At 39.4% G+C, this 18,832-nt stretch overlaps 1 protein-coding gene across 1 annotated transcript in view; it reads left to right on the top strand.

Moving 5' to 3' along the window:
• The window catches only part of pdhx (pyruvate dehydrogenase complex component X), a 33,052-nt gene extending 14,576 nt beyond the window's left edge, over positions 1-18,476 (top strand). The window contains exons 4-11 of the mRNA XM_088997333.1: positions 1,823-2,016; positions 5,307-5,405; positions 6,457-6,619; positions 7,740-7,887; positions 8,650-8,708; positions 9,592-9,750; positions 12,324-12,388; positions 17,759-18,476. Coding sequence (XP_088853459.1) covers positions 1,823-2,016; positions 5,307-5,405; positions 6,457-6,619; positions 7,740-7,887; positions 8,650-8,708; positions 9,592-9,750; positions 12,324-12,388; positions 17,759-18,014 — 1,143 coding nt within the window. The 3' untranslated portion in view covers positions 18,015-18,476. The remainder of the gene's footprint in view (positions 1-1,822; positions 2,017-5,306; positions 5,406-6,456; positions 6,620-7,739; positions 7,888-8,649; positions 8,709-9,591; positions 9,751-12,323; positions 12,389-17,758) is intronic.
• The last annotated feature ends 356 nt before the right edge of the window (positions 18,477-18,832 follow it).

The following is an 18,832-nucleotide window of genomic DNA, read 5'->3' as shown; positions in this document are numbered from 1 at the left end:
GTTTGAATCATCACAAGAACTGCTTTGTATTATTCCATGGTTATTAGCTAGTTTTCTTTATAAAGGAACTATGTATTTTTATGTAAACATTTATGTAAATATTTTATGTAAATTATGTATGTATTTTATGTAAATATTTTATGTATTTTATTATTTTAATAAAAAGCTGTCATAGGGGTAAAAGTCTAATCTTTGAAGTTGCACTTGACATATGTTCCAAAAAAGGCACTCACTCAATATAGGTCATTCATGACGATTGTGCCAAATTAGGCACATTATCAAATTTTCTACATTATTGGAAAATAATAAAAAAGGAAGCTACTAATATGTTATTACATCCATCAGTGACCACAAAAACTGAACATATTTTTTTTTCTAATTAGAACATAATTCAGGCAGTAAAGGGTTAATGCCATTATGTGACTGTAATTATCATATATGTTAACTGTTGTCAAAATAAGCTTAATTTTCATTTACCACCCTGTAAAATGAATGCATAAGTAGAGGGGAAGACATGTCCAACATTTACAATGTCTTCTATGGGCCGTAAACATGTCCGTCTGTGGAATAGAATCCAAGCAGAAAAATCCACGTGCATTGGCCTTTCTCTGGGAGAGCCATTTTGCCACTTGCTCTTGACTTACAATGACATCACAATGTCTTAGGTCTCATCTTGTGAAAGCCAAATGACCGAAGATGAGAGATAAAGTGGATCGGATGATGAAAGATAAAGTGGATCGAAAAATGGATGGCTGGATGGATAACACATTTTTTTTCAACCATAATCCATTCCAGAGGGCTGTTTGAAAAGTGATTTGTTCACATTTCAAAACTACTTCATGAAGCCACTGTGCAAAAATAAAATGTCGGATTGGCATCAATCACAAAATACACGTCTGCTTTCAATGAACGAAGCACCACTTCCTCGTGTAAGGAAGCCGAAAGCAGCCGAGTGGCATTTTCAGGTTCGTTTAGTTTGGTTGAAAACCGATTTTTGGTCATATTCCGAAGCGTAAAAATCTCAAATTTTCTGTTGGAAAAACCGATTTGGTCGAGAACAGAGACGTTCCAAAACCGAGGCGTGTGTGTGTGTGCGTGCGTGTGCGCGCGTGCATGCATGCGTGTTTTTATATAAATATGCGTACCCGTTTATATCCTTTCATGTAGGTAGATGTCATGTCTGTGTGTGTGTGTGTGTGTGTGTGTGTGTGTGTGCGTGTGTGTGTGTGTGTGTGCGTGTGTGTGCGCGTACGAAACATTGTTTGTTGTGATGAATATTCAGTGCTATTATAGTAGCAGTTGACATTGCGTAATGTATTAAACGTTAGCATTGAATTTTCATCATAACCAACAACAATGTGTTTCGGCAAACAGTATTTGACTATTTTAATTTTACCCACTATTTTATAACCTTGCAGAAAGAAGATATAAAGACTTTCTCCCTACTTATAACCATTTGGTGGCACAGACTTTGCAAATGTCTTTCATGCTGTATTGACAGACAATAAGGGACAGCTCACAAAAGGGGTACCTTTTGAAAACTGATCAAGTGCATCCAGTAGTTTATTATGCATGGCCTTTCATTTCGACTGAACCAGGATTGATTGATTATCCAGTAGACCATGGAGAGTTATAAAAGACTCACTCTTAACAGGATCTTGAATCAGTGGTGACAGAAAGTATACTCATTACACTTCACAACAGCCATTTATATCAGTCTAGTGTTTCAATTTCTTCACTTTCTTTCTGTTTGATGAAGATATTTATGTTAATGTAAGACCACTTTATTGTGAAAAATAAACTTTATACTCTTGCATTTCAGATCGAGGAGGGAAGTCGCAATGTGCGCCTGGGAACTCTTATTGCTGTTATGGTGGAAGAGGGAGAGGACTGGAGGCAGGTGGAAATTCCCTCCCCATCTGCACCTCCACCTGCTATCCATGAAACTATTGCCACTGCTGTGCCTCCTGCTGTTTCTTCACCAGTTCCTCCTCCAAAAACAGTTCCAGTAGGATCGTAAGTACCATCGAATGGTGGTATCACAATACAGTGATACCTTGGCTTACAAATTTAATTGGTTCCCAGACAGAGTGTGTAAGGTCAAAAGTGTGTATCCCAAAAATTAAGTTCCCATAGGAAACCATTAAAATGAGAATAATCCGTTTCCAGGTCCTCATAAAACATAATTTTCCACTTTCTAATTTTCTAAGCCTTAAAACTACACAAAATATACCTTAATTTATGTTTAATAAATGTGCTATGGTATTATAATGAAAGAAATAAACTGTACTGTTTAATAAACTTGTTTTATTTACCTTTGTGATGGTCGTTGATGGCTTGATGGAATGGAGTGACCGGTTTCATCAGCATTAAACACTTGATGAGGAACATAGCTGTCACGGTTTGCAAGGTGGTGATAGCGGTTGCGGATCCCAAAAAGCAGGCAGGAGGGAGTAGGAGTTTGTGTTTGACAAATCTTATTAAAATAAAGTCAGCAGGAACAAAATCTTTTTTCTCTCATTGGGTTCATGCATTGCGTATCTCGCATGCTTTTGTACTGTAGTGAAGTGAAAAATAAACTTATGCATTAAATAAAAACGTCATTTATTATTTTTATAACGCACTCGTTACTTGTGTACTTGTTGACATTGTCCACACGAGAGAAACCACGAACGTCAGCATGTTCAAACATACGAAAAACAGTGATTATTGCAAGCGATAAAGATATATGAATAAAACACAATTAAATACATGTATGGAAAACGAAAACTGCAACGTTTACATAACTTAAGTTGATGAAGTATTCTGCGGCACGTCGAACTATTTAGCGATGAAGGAGTTGCTTGTTGGATTGTCCCCCACAGCCACGATTGCCTTGTACGTTGTTCGGATATCACAATTTGTTTCCCCATGGTTGAAATTGGTGTCAAACAACTGTATACTCTATAAGAAGACTACAGTATTGTGACGTTCTCATCCTCTTTGATCCAGGTCCGAAGTCCAACGCTTCGTATGCCGTCTTTATTTTATCCTTACTCTTCAACCACGTAGAAAAAGTATTTTGCGGCACGTCAAATTCTTTTGCGATGGAGCATTTGCTCCTTGTTGGATTCTCCTCAACAGCCATGATTGCCTTGTACAGTAATTCGTTCCGAGGTCACAATTCTTTCATTTCGCCATGGTTGAAAATGGTCGAAAATGGCGTCTGCTACACTGCGCAAGACACAGGTCACGTGACCAGTCTCGTTATATCGATATTCTCGGGAGTCGGAAAAAATTTCGATATAACCGTACTGTCGATATATCCGTCCTGCGCCGAACTGCATTCAGAGGGGGGGGGAATACGTAAATGGGGGATCTTTGATATGGCATGTAATTTTATCATTGGCTTCATGGATTGCGTATCGAGCATGCTTTTTGTACAGTAGTGAAGTCAAAAATAAACTTATGCATAAAATAAAAACGTCTTTACACTTTTTAATGACTATTTCCTTTCAAAAATGCAACCAATGCAAAATTTTCACGTTGTTCTATACACACGAGAGGAACCAGGAACGGCAGCATGTACAAACATATGAAAACAGTGATTGTTGCAGGCGATAAAGATCTGAATACAGCACAATTAAATACATAGATGGAAAACAAAAACTGCAACGTTTACATTACTTACGTTGAAGAAGTATTCTGCGGCATGTCGAACTCTTTCGCAATGGAGGATTTGCTCCTTGTTGGATTTGCTCCTTGTTGGATTCTCTTCGACAGCCACTATTGCCTTGTACTTCGTTCCGAGGTCACAATTATTACCTTTCCCCATGGTTTAAATTGGTGTTGAATAACAGTACTGTATATAAGCTCTGCTACGCCTTTTATATTGTGCTCGTGTATGACAGTTCAAAACATGGAAGCTGGTAGAAAATGGCGTCTGCTACACTAAGCAAGACACGGGAGCTGGTCACGTGACCAACGGCGCGACCAATACAGATTTCGATAATGGTGGTACTGTATAGAAATCCCAAAGCATATATCGATTCACCTTAAACTGCTTTTGTATCGATATAAACATAGCAAAATGGCCGGCGGGAGATGAAAAAGAGCACCGTAGTAACCGGATTATCGTAATAACCATGTATCGTCCTAAATGGAACTAATTATACATAAAAAGACTAGAAATTTGCAGGGAAATGAAAATAGTATCGTAATAAGCAGTATTATCAATATAACCGATATTGATATAACGAGGCTTTACTGTACTTGATTTAAAGGACAACCGACGTCACTTTTTTGTTTTTTAACTGACATCAGAAAAACGTTTTATAGCATCTAAAATACCCAAAACATACAGTATGGTATTTTTATTCAAATGCAAAACACCAATAAAAATGACTTAAAGTGTCCAAAATCAGAAAAAAATTGAACTGCGAATTGGACATTTTCAGAAAGTCCCGCCCCCAGTTCGTGATGTCACGCCAAGACGTCTTGCATTGCTGGAGAATAAAAACAATGGCTTCAGATTTGGATAATATGCTTTCTTATTACACATCCAGTTATGAATATGATTCAAATAGTCTGAAGAGGAAAGCATATGTTTGCAATCGATTAAAGAATTTATTCCGTGTCATTTTGAGGCAAACGGGCAGGGGGGAATGTCGCACCCAAAAATGGCGACCAGCTCCCGTGAGGAATGAATCAGCCCGTTTCCACAGGCTGATAGATTCATTTCATGGAGCTTGGACTCCCTCTGCTGGCGGCTTTTGGATGTAAGATCAAGGTTTTCAGATAAACAGTACAGCAAAATACATTGACGTGATGAAGGACTGCTACAATGTGTCATTTTGTCGGTCAGGGGGGGGTCCTTTCATGACGTAACGTGAGGACTCGTCACCAACTCAAAAACAAGACTTCCTGAATGTTCAGTGCAAGTCTTAAAACGTAAAATATAGCTACAGTAAAGTCTCGTTATATCGATATTCAAGGAAGTCCGAAAAAATATCGATATAACCGGGACTATCGATATATCCGATCCTGTTTGCATGTAATTTTCTCCGTGCGTGCATAGAAATAGTATCGATATAACCGGGACTATCGATATATCCGATATCGATATAACGAGACTTTACTGTGTATGCGATGGAATCTTTGTAAAATACACTCAGTAGAAGTCATTTGAAGTCATTTTACAAATTATGGACACAACTTGTCCGGAGACGTCGGTTGTCCTTTAAAGGCAGAATTTAACACAAAGTAAAGAGGGCCATGAAATAAAATATTTTTGTCTAACAGTAACTTCATGGCTCAATTGTCTTTAGGTTACGTCTAAGCCCAGCAGCAAGACACATCCTGGATACTCATGGCGTTGATCCAAAATTGGCCACACCGACGGGACCAAGAGGACTAATCACTAAAGAGTGGGTTTGAGTAGACACATTGATTTCACATTAATGGATAACGTAAAACCTCAAGCTTTACTGTAGGCACTCTGCCCTGGTGACTGCTCTGAGTTCATTCAGGGAGGAATTTCCAGCATCCCTCGGTTCTTCCATAAGCACATGCTCCTATCAGTGAAGAAACAAGGCATTTATGTTTTACAGGAAATGTAAGAATGCAGGAACAAGGGAAGGGCAAAATCTCCATGGGGCGGTCAGAGGCAGCTGATCCACATAAAAAGGTGGATGCATGTGACCCTCGTAGCCTGAATTAGAACTGGACCTCTTCAAATAGATGAGATGGGAGATAAGATACTCTTTATTTTTCTCACATTGGTGAAATGCAGTTAATACTTTCCCTTCCCACTTATTTTCCTGCATAGCTCAAAATTACTGTGTGAAAATAACTTTGCATGGTTATGAACCGAAATTATTCTGCTTCCCGTTTTTAATTCTGTAAATCATGTGTACTCAGAGCAATAAAATAGCGGCCCTCATCATTTAGCCGCTCCTCCCTTTTTTATACTGCAGTAAAGAATAATATGGTGTTTTATATATGCATACCATCACTAGTGGTTTACTAATTAGTAAAATCAGAAATAATTTCTTTCAACAAAGCTTTGTTTTTTTCATGCAAATAAATACCACTCCCATTCTCATATGCGGTAGCTGAGTGTCACACTACACATAAAAGTTGTTGATTTCCTTCGATGTTAAAATAAGCTTCTTCAATGTGGCAGGTCAGTGTAAGCATGCTTATTTAAATAATCAGACTGACAAAGGAAATGTGTTTTTCCCAATGTATTCCCTATGAAGCAGCAATAATAATAATCACATCATGAAGGTGAGTGATGCACATACAATACTGGTCTCCTGAGTCGGGGCTGTGTGTTCAGTTCCTTCTCCAAAGATACATTGGTGGTCATCAGGAACCAGAGTGGTATCTCTTGTAGCTCATTGTTTGCTACACTACTCAATGTGTAATACTGCTAATGCCATTTCTAATATTTTTGTTATAATTTGGTTCCAACAGAGATGCATTAAATGTTTTGAAGATGTCCCCGAAGCAAAAAGCGACACCCATTATTGCTCCGCCTTCTCCTGGCCCTGCCACAGTCGCACCAGCTATGCCGCCACCACCAGGCAGCAGACCCAACATACCTCCTCTTTCTGTACCGGGAAATCCAGGCGCACCAGTGGGTTTTAACTTACACTACCCTTGTTGTTATTTTACCCACTTTCAATATGCTCGTCACTTTATGAACTGGGGTTTTGCTATGGTGCATTGTGTCCGAACAATAACCACCTTCAGTACGCTAGTTGTGGACTTTGTCAAAGCACTACACTCCCAGAATATGCCCACTCTTGCTCACATGACCCGGGCTTTGCCATGCGACAGTGTGGAGAAATAGCAGCTTGGGTCAAGGATTTTGTCCACACCCTCAAAAAACAAGACAAATGTAATGAACAGCAACAGCACAAGTGAAGGTGTTACAAATGTGACTCTGTGGGGATAGTGAAACACATATTTTAGGCACAGCATAACTTGTGTGCATTGCAAACATTTTAGCTAACACGTTTAGTGTTGCAAAATCTTTACCGTTGTCAGACACAGTTGACTTGGTTTAAATTCCCCTCAAATTACTTTGTAATCACCTAGTCTATGGTTTAGTTGATGACTGTTGGGTTATGTCAGCATTAGATTTTAGACCAGCACTGTATTTGCAACATTGTGCATAGTTGCAGAAAAATATCCACTTCACCAACCTCTTTGATTTACATACACAACTGTCTCCAATCAAAAATGTCTGAATTGTCTGGAGTGGATATGTTCATTCAGCGGTCCAGTAGCCGAGTGGTTAGCACACCGGCTTCACAGTGCAGAGGTCACCGGTTCGCGTCCCCGTCCGGCCACCCTGTGTGGAGTTTGCATGTTCTCCCCGGACCCGCGTGGGTTTTATCCGCGTCCTCCGGTTTCCTCCCACACTCCAAAAACATGCATGGCAGGCAGATTGACCACTCCAAATTGTCCCTAGGTGTGAGTGTGAGAGTGACTGTTGTATGTCTTTGTGTGCCCTGCGATTGGCTGGCAACCAATTCAGGGTGTCCCCCGCCTCGTGCCCGAAGACAGCTGAGATAGGCTCCAGCAACCCCCGCGACCCTAATGAGGAATAAGCGGCACGGAAAATGAGATGAGATGAGAGATTGTAAACCATTGTTGTTGTCACCTTATTTCCTCAATCGATTCTCGCAAAGTGTATGTTCCATGTGTGCAATAATTCACAGTATCTTGACTTCCACAATTTTATTTTTCAGGGTACTTTCACAGAGTATCCAGCCTCCAATGTCCGCCGCGTGATCGCTCAAAGGCTAACACAGTCCAAAACCACCATCCCCCACGCTTATGCCTCTGTTGACTGTGACATGGCTGCAGTAATGAAGCTTCGTAAAGACTTGGCCAATGGTAAACATTTGTTTAGCTTGAGTTGACAATATCATCATTATTGAATGTGTCCTTGATGAGAACTTCAAGAGTTTCACATGAGAGCTCATTGGATAAAGAGATCAGTCAGCAGCACTAAAAAAAAAAACACTGCTACATAACTAATTGGTCACACTCTTTGGAACTCTCATTTGGAACTCTCATGTTTTGCCATTGACTAAAAATGAACTGTGGTTGTGAAACAGATTGAAATAAATTTGACTATATTTGAAACCTCCAATAGTTAAAAAGGGTCTTGAAAAAAGAATTGTCAACTACGTATTGTATATTTTAGTCATGTTATTATGTTGGCACACCCAGTCCAGATTACTGTGAATTAATGTTTCCACTGTCCTCAAAAAACAGTGACTGCCAGTAACCTCATAAAAATATAAAATAACATTAACAAACTGGGTTATATTGTATATCTATTTTTTTCCTGATGAATGAATGAAGTCATTTCTTTCCAAGCATATGATGACTTTTAACAAGTTTTTTTTTTTGTTTCATCCTCTTCAGCCGTTTTGAATGTTCATCATATTAGTTTAATTCAAGAGTTTGTTTTGTATTTGTGTCTCATGTGTTTTTGATAGTGGCTCCTTTTGTCACTTTCTTGGACACCAGCTTGCCAGAATGGAACCATGAGAGTTTGTCACTTAAGTCAGTTCCCCTCGCCAGCTGTCTGGCTATCATTGTGTCTCATTAATATGGCTCTCACAGTCTGTTTTTTCTTTGTCGTTTCAGACCAGATAAAAGTTTCTGTTAATGATTTCATCATCAAGGCTGCAGCCGTCACACTTAAAGTAAGTGATATTCATTTTTCATTAATTTCACTTAACGGTGATTCTGTCTTAAACTTGTCTTATTTCAAGTGTGTTAAAGGACAACCGACACCGGTTTCTCGGTCAGGGGCGTTCCTTCCGTGACGTGACGTCAGGAATCGTCACCAACTCAAGAACAAAACTTCCGGAATATTCAGCGCGAGTCTTAAAATGTAAAATATAGCTATATGCGGTGTAATCTTTGTAAAATACTCTCAGTAGAAGTCATTTGAAGCGATTTTACAAATTATGGACACAAATTGTCCGGAGGCGTCGGTTGTCCTTTAAGTGTGTTGACACAGGTAGAGTATGTGTCATAAATACAAAAAAATGTGATAATGAGCTACAGTTCCAGAAAAAAAAGGGGGGGGGGTGACTATTGGCGCATTATTCTATTCAAGGCTTGCTTTCCGTATGTGGAAAATTGATGTGCCTCTGTTAAGTCATGAATTAACTGTGCTTAATCACATTTTGGAAAGCTGAGTTATTTTTCACTGACCACACCAACACCTCTCCAGTTCAATCAAGAAATAAAAAACACAAGATACGCGCAGCCCATTTCTAATGTTTAATATCCGTCTTGGTGGGGAGAGTGAGAGAAATAGCACTGTTGTGAGATTTGCTACGGAACATACTGTTCTGATTACAATGACAGGAACCCACTTTTATACGAATCTATGGCCCTTTTCTCGTTCCTCACCTCAACGCTTTTGGGACAACTCTTGCATTCTATCTTAAGTCTTTGTTCACCGTGAAAATGATGTCCATTTCCAGTCCCATTCCTTTTGTATTATTTTAATTTCAGTCAAATGAAGATGAAATGGGTCGACTGACTATTTAACTGCCATTGACTTTGTGATGATAGGAACTACCAGATGTGAACGTGACATGGTCAGATAATGGACCTCAAGCACTTGACTCTATTCACATTTCAATTGCTGTTGCTACTGACAAAGGCCTCATCACACCCATCATCAAAGATGCTGCAAACAAAGGAGTTCATGAGATTTCCACAAACGCAAAGGTAAAAGTCTAAATCTGAATCACTGCGGTGTTACTTCCAGTCATTGGGACATGATCTACTTCTGTCTCTGGATTTGTATGATTGCGTTAGATGTCTAGATTCCCTTCTCTTGAGATTTTCCTACCAGTGTCATTGCATTGGATAGTGGAATTCCATTTGTCCATTTAGATTTGTTTAGCATGTTTTGGTGTTTTATACCTTTCTCTGATTTTCTTTCCATTGAAACTGAACCCCTGAAAAATCAGTCCTCGGGTAATGAAAATACACTCCACTCAGCTGAACTGGTGACCGGTTGCAGCGCACATATAGACAAATAACTTGGCGCTGATATTCACACCTTCACTGAGTGGAAAGTGAGCACACGCTGCCTCAAGCAAATATAACGATACTCTAGTGAGTGTAGAAACATTTTGGAAAATATTTTTCATTTTTTTTTAGATTTCATATCCACTATAACACTTAACAACTGGTGGTCTAGAACCATGTCATAAAACTTGTTTTTAGATCATCTTGCATGCCTTTAGCTTGATAGCTGTATCTGTGTAAGCTCTCAGTCGTACAGGAGTGGTCCATCGATGAAAAGGTTTCTTCAGTCGTCATCTGTACTTCTTTGAAGGTGTCGGACGTTTCGCTTCTTATCCAAGAAACTTCGTCAGCAAACTAAAGTCTTACTGGTAGTTTAGGCCCTATATATATCCCTACTGTCCAGACATGGCGGTGCCGGACTCTGCTATGATAGGTCCCTGCTCTCAGCTTGGGGGGAGCAGAGGACTACTCCCTGCAACTCCATTGATTGTTCCTATTGTTTTGACTAAGGACTGGCCTGATTGCCCCACTTCAACCGGTATCACCTCATCAGTATTACTAATCCTATGTTGCCTAAGCAGGCTATTGTATAAACGATCCAAATTGAACCTCACCCCACCAAACCGGTTTAATAAAGGATTTAGTTGTTTTATGAAAATCACTTCTTTTACTCCCCTTTCAAACCATCTATGTTCTTTCGCTAAAATTTTAACCTCATTGTCGTCAAATGAGTGGGTGCTAGCTTTTAGCTGCATATGTACTGCCGATTGAGGCCCACTAGTATGCGATGTTGATAGTCTTTTTTTAAGAATTTGTTTAGTCTCCCCAATGTACTGCTCTTTACAATTTTCATTCTTACAATGTATTGAATAAACTACATTACTTTGTTTTTCATTTGGCAGCCTATCTTTTGGATGCACTAATTTTTGCCTTAAAGTGTTTATTTTGTGTTGCCAGAGGACTCTGTAGTTTTTCAGAAACTCCTGCAATGTAAGGTATTGCTACTCCTCTCCTTTTTGTATCTTCAGAATTGTTGGTTTCATTCCCTATTCTTTCTTTCTGACATTTGTTAAATGACCACCTAGGGTACCCACAGTTTGTGAGTGCTCTCCTGATATGTTTTGACTCCTTTTCTCTACCTTCAACGCTTGTTGGTAATAGTTTAGCCCTATGCTGGAGGGTTCTGATAATGTTTAGCTCTCTGTCGTCTTTTATAATTACTTTACAATCCAAAAAGGCAAATCCAATCCAATCCAAAAGGCTAGTTGGTTCTCTTTGATGTCCTCACGAGTAAATTTAATGTTGATGTCTACTGAGTTGAGGTGATCTGTGAAGGATTGAATTTGTTGTTTTTTAATTATCACAAAAGTATCGTCCACATATCTAAACCAGTGTCTAGGTTGTGTCCACGGGAAGGATGTGAGGGCCTGTTTCTCCATCTCTTCCACGTACAGATTAGCCACTATGGGTGAAACTGGTGAGCCCATAGCACAACCATGAATTTGTTTGTAAAATTTCTCCCTAAATTGAAAATGCGTATTATTAAGGCAGATTTCCAATAATTGGCAGATGTGGTCCGGTTTAAGTTTGGTTCTTTCATGCAGAGAAACGTCCGCCAGCAGTCTCGTCCTCACCACTGAGACTGCTGCTGGGGTTGGGACAGATGTAAAGAGAGAAGTCACATCGTAACATGCCAATGTTTCCTCAGGTTCCAATATGAGGTCTTTGATCCTCTCTACAAACTCTGTGGTGTTCTGTATGTGATATTCTGTGTTACCAACCAACGGAGCTAAGATAGTTTTTTAAATATTTGGCTATATTGTATGTAGAGGAGTCAATGCTACAAACAATGGATCTGAGGGGCAACCCTTCTTTATGTATTTTTGGCAGGCCATAGATACATGGCGTATAGATACAAGGTAGGGCCTAAAGTACCAGTAAGACTTTAGTTTGCTGACGAAGTTTCTTGGATAATAAGCGAAACGTCCGACACCTTCAAAGAAGTACAGATGACGGCTGAAGAAACCTTTTCATCGATGGACCACTCCTGTACGACTGAGAGCTTACACAGACGTATTTCAACTTTTGTTTTTTGATTTATTATTCACTATTATTATTCACTGATTTATTATTCACTATTATTGCCCAGAAAAATGTTGTTTTGTTATTGTGTATACCTTTTGAAGCACTTTGTGTACCACCATTGGATAATCAGTTGACTGAATTAAAAGAAAGTGTGAAAATGACAAATAATGTATGCTTCATAGGCATTGGCCCAAAAGGCGCGGGATGGAAAACTGTTACCCGAAGAGTACCAGGGAGGCTCATTCAGGTAAAACAAAGGCAAAGAAAACATCGTGGCACGACCAAATATGTTTTCTACATATTTAGTCCTGTGTTTTCTGCACTGACCATGTTTTAAGTTCTTGAGGTTGAGCGTCATTGCACGTCAAATTGCCGAGCAGATTTAATACAAAGGTTTTTTTTTATATTTTATGCCATTTGCCAAATTTGAATCAAAATTACATGTACCAACTGCACTGCTATCATAGTAACATCATAGTACTTCAAATAACCCCCCGCCCCCCCATCCACCCCATCAATATGAGCGCTGTACCGAGAAGGCACAACCATCAAGCGCAGTATTTTTCCCTTCTCTCAAATGCCACAGCCAAAACACTGAAAACATTCCACAGCAGGTCCTCGCAGAAAGGAAAATGAACACCATATGACAATGCAAATGACAAGGGCAACAAAAAAAAAGTGTCACTCTTCAAGATGACTGCCAGCTCATGGCGCCAGCCATGTTATTCATATATGCTTGCATATTATTCTGTGGGCAAATACACAGTACACTACTTGAAGTACAATCCCAAAACAAATATTCACAACACTAAGTTCTGCGTAGCCCCACTCGTCAAGATAAGTTGTTCAAATTAATATTGTGTTTGTGGAAAATGAATAAAGCTGCAAAAATCGATCAGTTTTTGTCAAACATAGGGGGCGGCAATTCTGACAGTTTCTTTCTACTAAAAATTACAAAAGAGTGGCTCAGTGCTCAAATAACAATTAGTCAAGGCTCAACCTGCAAACATCACATGATCAACATCCAAAAGCAGATGGGGCAATGGATACCGATTGGGAATTATTTCACACAATGTGATGCTATGCAATGTTCAAATAATTTAAGGGTCCGTTTAAAAAGATAAAGCGTTGCAGAAAGGCGCCTTCAACAAAGTACGTTATTGAAACGCGGTGCTGGTTTTTCAGTACAGAAATCTCCATTGCAGTACCCTCGAGGAGGTGGTCTACCTCAGATTTTTTTCTGCATCAATTGTTGCAGAATCTGTACAGCTGCATTCATCTCTGTCAACTTGTGGCCTTGCCAAAACACCCACATTAATAAATAGCTTGTCCAATTTATGTTAACATGTATCAAAGTTATTCGATTGGGTTGGACTTTCTCGCAGTGGAGAACTTTACATTTCACAGCATCAAAGTTATGAAAGTAAGAGGAAAGGAAAGAAATAAGTAGAAAAACAAAATACAGGAGCTGCTGGAAAAGCAGCCACTCTTGCGGCGCCATCTTGAAGTCAAAAGTACAAAAAAACAGTGAAAAAAAAAGTGACACAACACAAAAGGAACACACAGTAATTCAATCTTAAGCACTTTGTGCACCCTCTTTCTTGCATGAAGCAGTTCTAGATGACAGAGGAGAGGATCAAAATGTCATTTTCCCCTGTGGATTAGGGACGTCATTGTGCAAATGTACAATGACGTCCTACAAGCTAAATGTTGAAAGAAAACACGAACCTGTAGCATACATTGACGAAAAGAGACCTGTCCCACGTAAATCTGCTTCAATTCCAAGCCACCAGTTCCACATCCACATCGGTCCTTTCTTCTCATTGCGGGCTCCTCAATCCATGCATCCGTCCAGCTGCAGACAAAAACAGCACATATATGGGGAAAACACCATTCACTATGTGCATGAACTTTGCCCAAAGTCAATACCAATGAATTTGGGGCACTGGTAAACAGAAATACAAGCGGAATGCAGTGGTTTGCAAGTCATGTTCAACCGATATTTAATCGAATACACTGACTAAAGAGACAAGATGTTTAAAGGACAAAAGACACCACTTTTTTGGTGCCTAACTGACATCAGAAAACGGTTTACAGCATCTAAAATACTCAAAACACGTCGGTCAAACACAAAACTCCAATAAAAATTACTTAAAATTGCCCAAAACTGCCACTAATGAGCTAAAAACTGGAGAGATTCAGAAAGTCCTGCTGCCATATTCGTGACGTCACATTGGGAACCTTCTGGGCAAATCCGGCGATCCTGGCCCACAAACTGCCTTGCTCCAGAATCAAAACAATGGCTTCAGAGAGTTCAGATTCGTAGAAGATGGTTTCTTGTTCCTCATCCACTTATGAATATGATTTAAATAGTACTGAAGAGAAAAGCATACATGGTTTGCGATCGATTAAAGAAGTCCTTCCGTATCAATTCGAGCCGTATGCAAGCGACAAAGCGAAATGACAAGCATAAATGAAGCTCAGTGAATTAGGAATATAACATCAACTTCGGTGATATGTGGCATATTAGGACAAGAATAACAAATAATAAGCTACAAGATGTCAACATCAATGTATATATTTTAACGGTTGTGCTTTCAAGATGAAAAGTTGCAAACTTACATATGAATGGCCTTCTATTCGATGGAGTTCATAATAACAAAATTGGAGTGAATCGCAATTCACATAAAATCGAGAATTTAATCATGGGCCTCGAATCGCGATTTTATTGAATAGGACATGCATCTAACAATGTCTAGATCAGGGGTCGGGAAACCTTTTGACTAGGAGAGCCATAAAAGTAAAATATTTGGAAACGTTTTTCAGTGAGAAACACGCAGGCACGTGCGGCCACTTTTCAACAAAATTTCAGAATGTATTGTTTATAATTACTTTGTGATAGTACTCACCTTTAACATGAATGATTGTCCGTTCTTCATGATTGGTAAAAGTCCAGCCAAAACGATTGGAATGAAGGTCAACTTGCCGGGTCCATACGAAAAGTTAATGCTAGCTAGACTGCACACGGCTCATAAGCTTCCACACTTGCTTTCTGCTGTCTCTCGCAGAAGTATATTGATGCTAACGTTAGCATGGATTCCTCATATTGGATTCCTGTATTTCAAAACAATCTTCTTCAAAATGAGCACTACAAACAAATGAATGCTTTATGGCCTTCCACGCTGCTCTGGTTCGTTGCACTGGTCTTCCCATTCCGCCCAAATGGCTGGTTTGTCTGCTGGGAATTTGTGCGCAAATTGGCTGCCACACAAAGATTCACGTTATTTTTGTAGTTTTCCTTCTAATTTCACGCTCAACACAGTGTTTTCAGACTAAACAAAGTACCCAAAATGCACTCGAAATCTCCTGTGTAACGCTTTCTCGCTCAATCCACAAACACAGCAAACCTGAGTGCCTCAGGGGGTTCCTAAAGATACGTCACTTCCGGCCACTTTATCAACTCAAAAACAAGACCCCTTATTATTAATATTCAGCGCAAATTTCAAAAAATAAAAATATAGTTATATGCAGTGGAATCTTTGTAAAATGCGGTCAGTCGAAGTCATTTGAAGTGATTTTACAAATTATGGACACAACTATGTCGGGAGGTGTCTGTTGTCCTTTAATTACCAAACAAACTGTATTGGTTTCAGCAAACGATCAAAAAAGCCAAGACAGGTGGTTAAAAAGACTGCGAAGGTTAAGGAATGCTCAATATACAGCCATTTGGAACATCCCACTGGTGAACAGGCTAACCGGAAAGAGGTGGGTGCTATGATAGGGTAGGAAAAGGGAGTTTCCCTGAGTTACTCAGTCTTTCACAAGCAAAAATGGGATGTGGTTCACCTCTGTTAACAAGTATTTGGGAAAATAGGCCAACAGTTTCAGGACAACGTGCAATGTACAATTGCAAGGAATCCGTTTATCACAAACACCTGAAAACACGCTGGCTGCTCAGGGCTGAGCTCAGCTAAAATAGTCTCAAGAATTCCACCTACAGAGTTCAGCAGTTATTATCCTCAGTCTCAAAATGTCTTCTGAACATTGTTAAAAGGCAATGTGGTGTAGCACAGTGGTAAACATGATCCTGTTCCATCTGGAGTCCATTGAAAGTCAAAGACCATGTGCCCAAAAACAAAGTTTATTTGTTTTAATATTAAATCTCATGCATTCAATAAACTATTGGTTGAATGTGATTTGCCAATCATTGTTTTGTGTTTTTATGTTTCACGCAATGTCCCGACATCATTGAATTGAATTTGTCTCTTAAAAAAAATAAATAAAAAGAACAACCTCCATTATACATCATTGTTGTCTACAGGACGTTTCTTTTCCTTCTTGTATTTGTGTAGACAATTGATAAAGTGATATCTCGGTTTACGAACCCCTTGGCTTACGAACCTTTCGGTATACGAACATTAAATTTATGTAAATTTTACCTTGGCATACGAACTATTTTTTGGGATACACACGGAGCTGCCACAATGAGTTTTCCTTCTAATTTGTGTCGTTGGTGAACGAGCCCGTTCTCCCAACAAGAAAATGGCAGCCGGCTTGTTTTGGTCCTCTATTCCCCGCCCCCAGTCGTTGGTTAAAGGCACATGATTGGTCAAGAACACGGCAGTGGGGAGGGGAGGGGGGGTGTTACAGACAGAGATAGAATGAAGCCATTCTCCAAAAAAGAGACCGCTGACATTTTTTTCTCCTCTATTCCCCGCCCCCAGTTTTCGGTTAAAGCCGCGTCATTGGTCAAGATCGCAGCAGTGAGGGGAAGTGGTTTAAACATTAAAGAGACTGGCAGATGACAGAGAGATCGTGACAAAATGGATAGAAAACAGTGAAATTTTGACTTGATTCAACTTTCATTGTTCAAAGGCAGAGTGGAGACTACAAGGTTATAATTCCCATCAATCAGGCTCCACAAATAACCCGCACAAGCCATCTGTACACTTGATGCAAAAAGCTATTAACCCAGCTAAACAGAACACAATTGATGAAGAATAAGGTAAAATTATCACAGAGAAAGCACCGACAAGGGATCATTCATCAAGATGGTGAAAGAAGAAGGTTACGATCCTCATCAAGTGTTTAATGCTGAGGAAACCGGCCACTCCATTCCATCAAGCCATCAACGATCATCACAAAGGTAAATAAAACCACTTTATTATACAGTACAGTTTATTTCTTTAATTATAATACCATAGCACATTTATTATACATAAATAAGGTATATGTTGTGTAGTTTTAAGCCTTAGAAACTTATGAAATGATGTTTTATGGGGACCTGGGAACGGATTACTCTCATTTTAATTATTTCCTATGGGAAATTAATTTTTGGGATACACACTTTTCGCCTTACACACTCTGTTTGGGAACAAATTAAGTTCATAAACCAAGGTATCACTGTATAATATATTTTCATCTTAATTTCACATCAAAGCCTGTTGTCATTCTTTGTTTTTCAACTCAATAAGAAACGGATGTTTTCCTGTTATTTTGTGACCAATGCATTCTCTGACATGGAATTATTCGTTCTTGTGTTTTTTTTTTTCATTTTATTTATTTGTTTTACATTCACAATCAATATGCATTTCTCCATCTTCTATGCTTCGCTCAGTATTTCCAACCTGGGGATGTTTGGCATCAGTGGCTTCAGCGCTGTGATCAACCCTCCGCAGGCTTGCATCCTCGCCGTTGGGACTTCCCGGTCCGAATTAAGTCTGTGTGAGATTAACCAGACCCTGCGTACCCAACAGCTGATGACCATCACCTTGTCAAGTGACGGGCGGCTTGTTGATGATGAACTTGCCTCGCGATTTCTTGAAAGATTTCGCGCCAACCTAGCGGAACCTCAGCGCATGGCTTTAGCCTGAAATATGCAGACCGCTAATTATGTGAACAAAGCAAAGGTACACTTATGTGACAAAGCCTGCCCTCTGCCTCATTACTCTTCTAGAAAGTGTTAGTCGAGAAGTTGCTGGGTCTCTTTTATGGTCATTTGCAGTTAACAGGCTTTGCCCCAAATTGAGCTTCTGTTAGTTATTGTGGAATATTTCTAACCGCTAATTTAAGTAGTGCTTCATCACACCACACAGGTTTGTGTATACCTGTTCGTACAGAATACTTAAGGCTGTGAGTTCCAATGTATCTGTACTGTTGAAATCCCTAAATTAAATTTAAATTGTATCATAATTTAAATGTCAATAATTTAAATTTGAAATATTTATTACACCCACTTGTTACATTCATCCCAAATCCCCATATGAACATATCACAATCAGTTTGAAATGAGATGCTGTTCCCTGCAAATAAAAAGACTGTTGATTAACTGTTAATATATGTCGGGGGCTCATTTCATTGTGTCTTTACAACATGTCAGTCCACCGTGTCATTTCATTAACCGCAAATGTGTATGTGTGTTTTAATTAGAATACAGAGTATATGTCAAGGAGAATAATTTCATTGAGGCCAATTGGGATTATTTCCTGTGGCAAACATACTGGTCAGCCTATACCAGCAGATGTTTACATTTGCCCCAAGTGCACCGAACAGCTGTTCTGTTCAGATCTACATCAGTAGGCGGTGTGGTGCTTATTTGATTAAATCCCAAGTTGGGCATGACTGTGATATCCGGCCGGACCGTGTTTTGGTTGCATAAAACAATCGAGTGACTGGATAATAATAACAATTA

Source organism: Hippocampus bargibanti, linkage group LG05 (assembly GCF_051943395.1).
Source record: "Hippocampus bargibanti isolate YZ-2025 linkage group LG05, ASM5194339v1, whole genome shotgun sequence".
NCBI lineage: Eukaryota > Metazoa > Chordata > Actinopteri > Syngnathiformes > Syngnathidae > Hippocampus > Hippocampus bargibanti.
The sequence above is the reverse complement of the archived record's forward strand: the minus strand, read 5'-3'. Positions and strand labels throughout refer to the sequence as shown.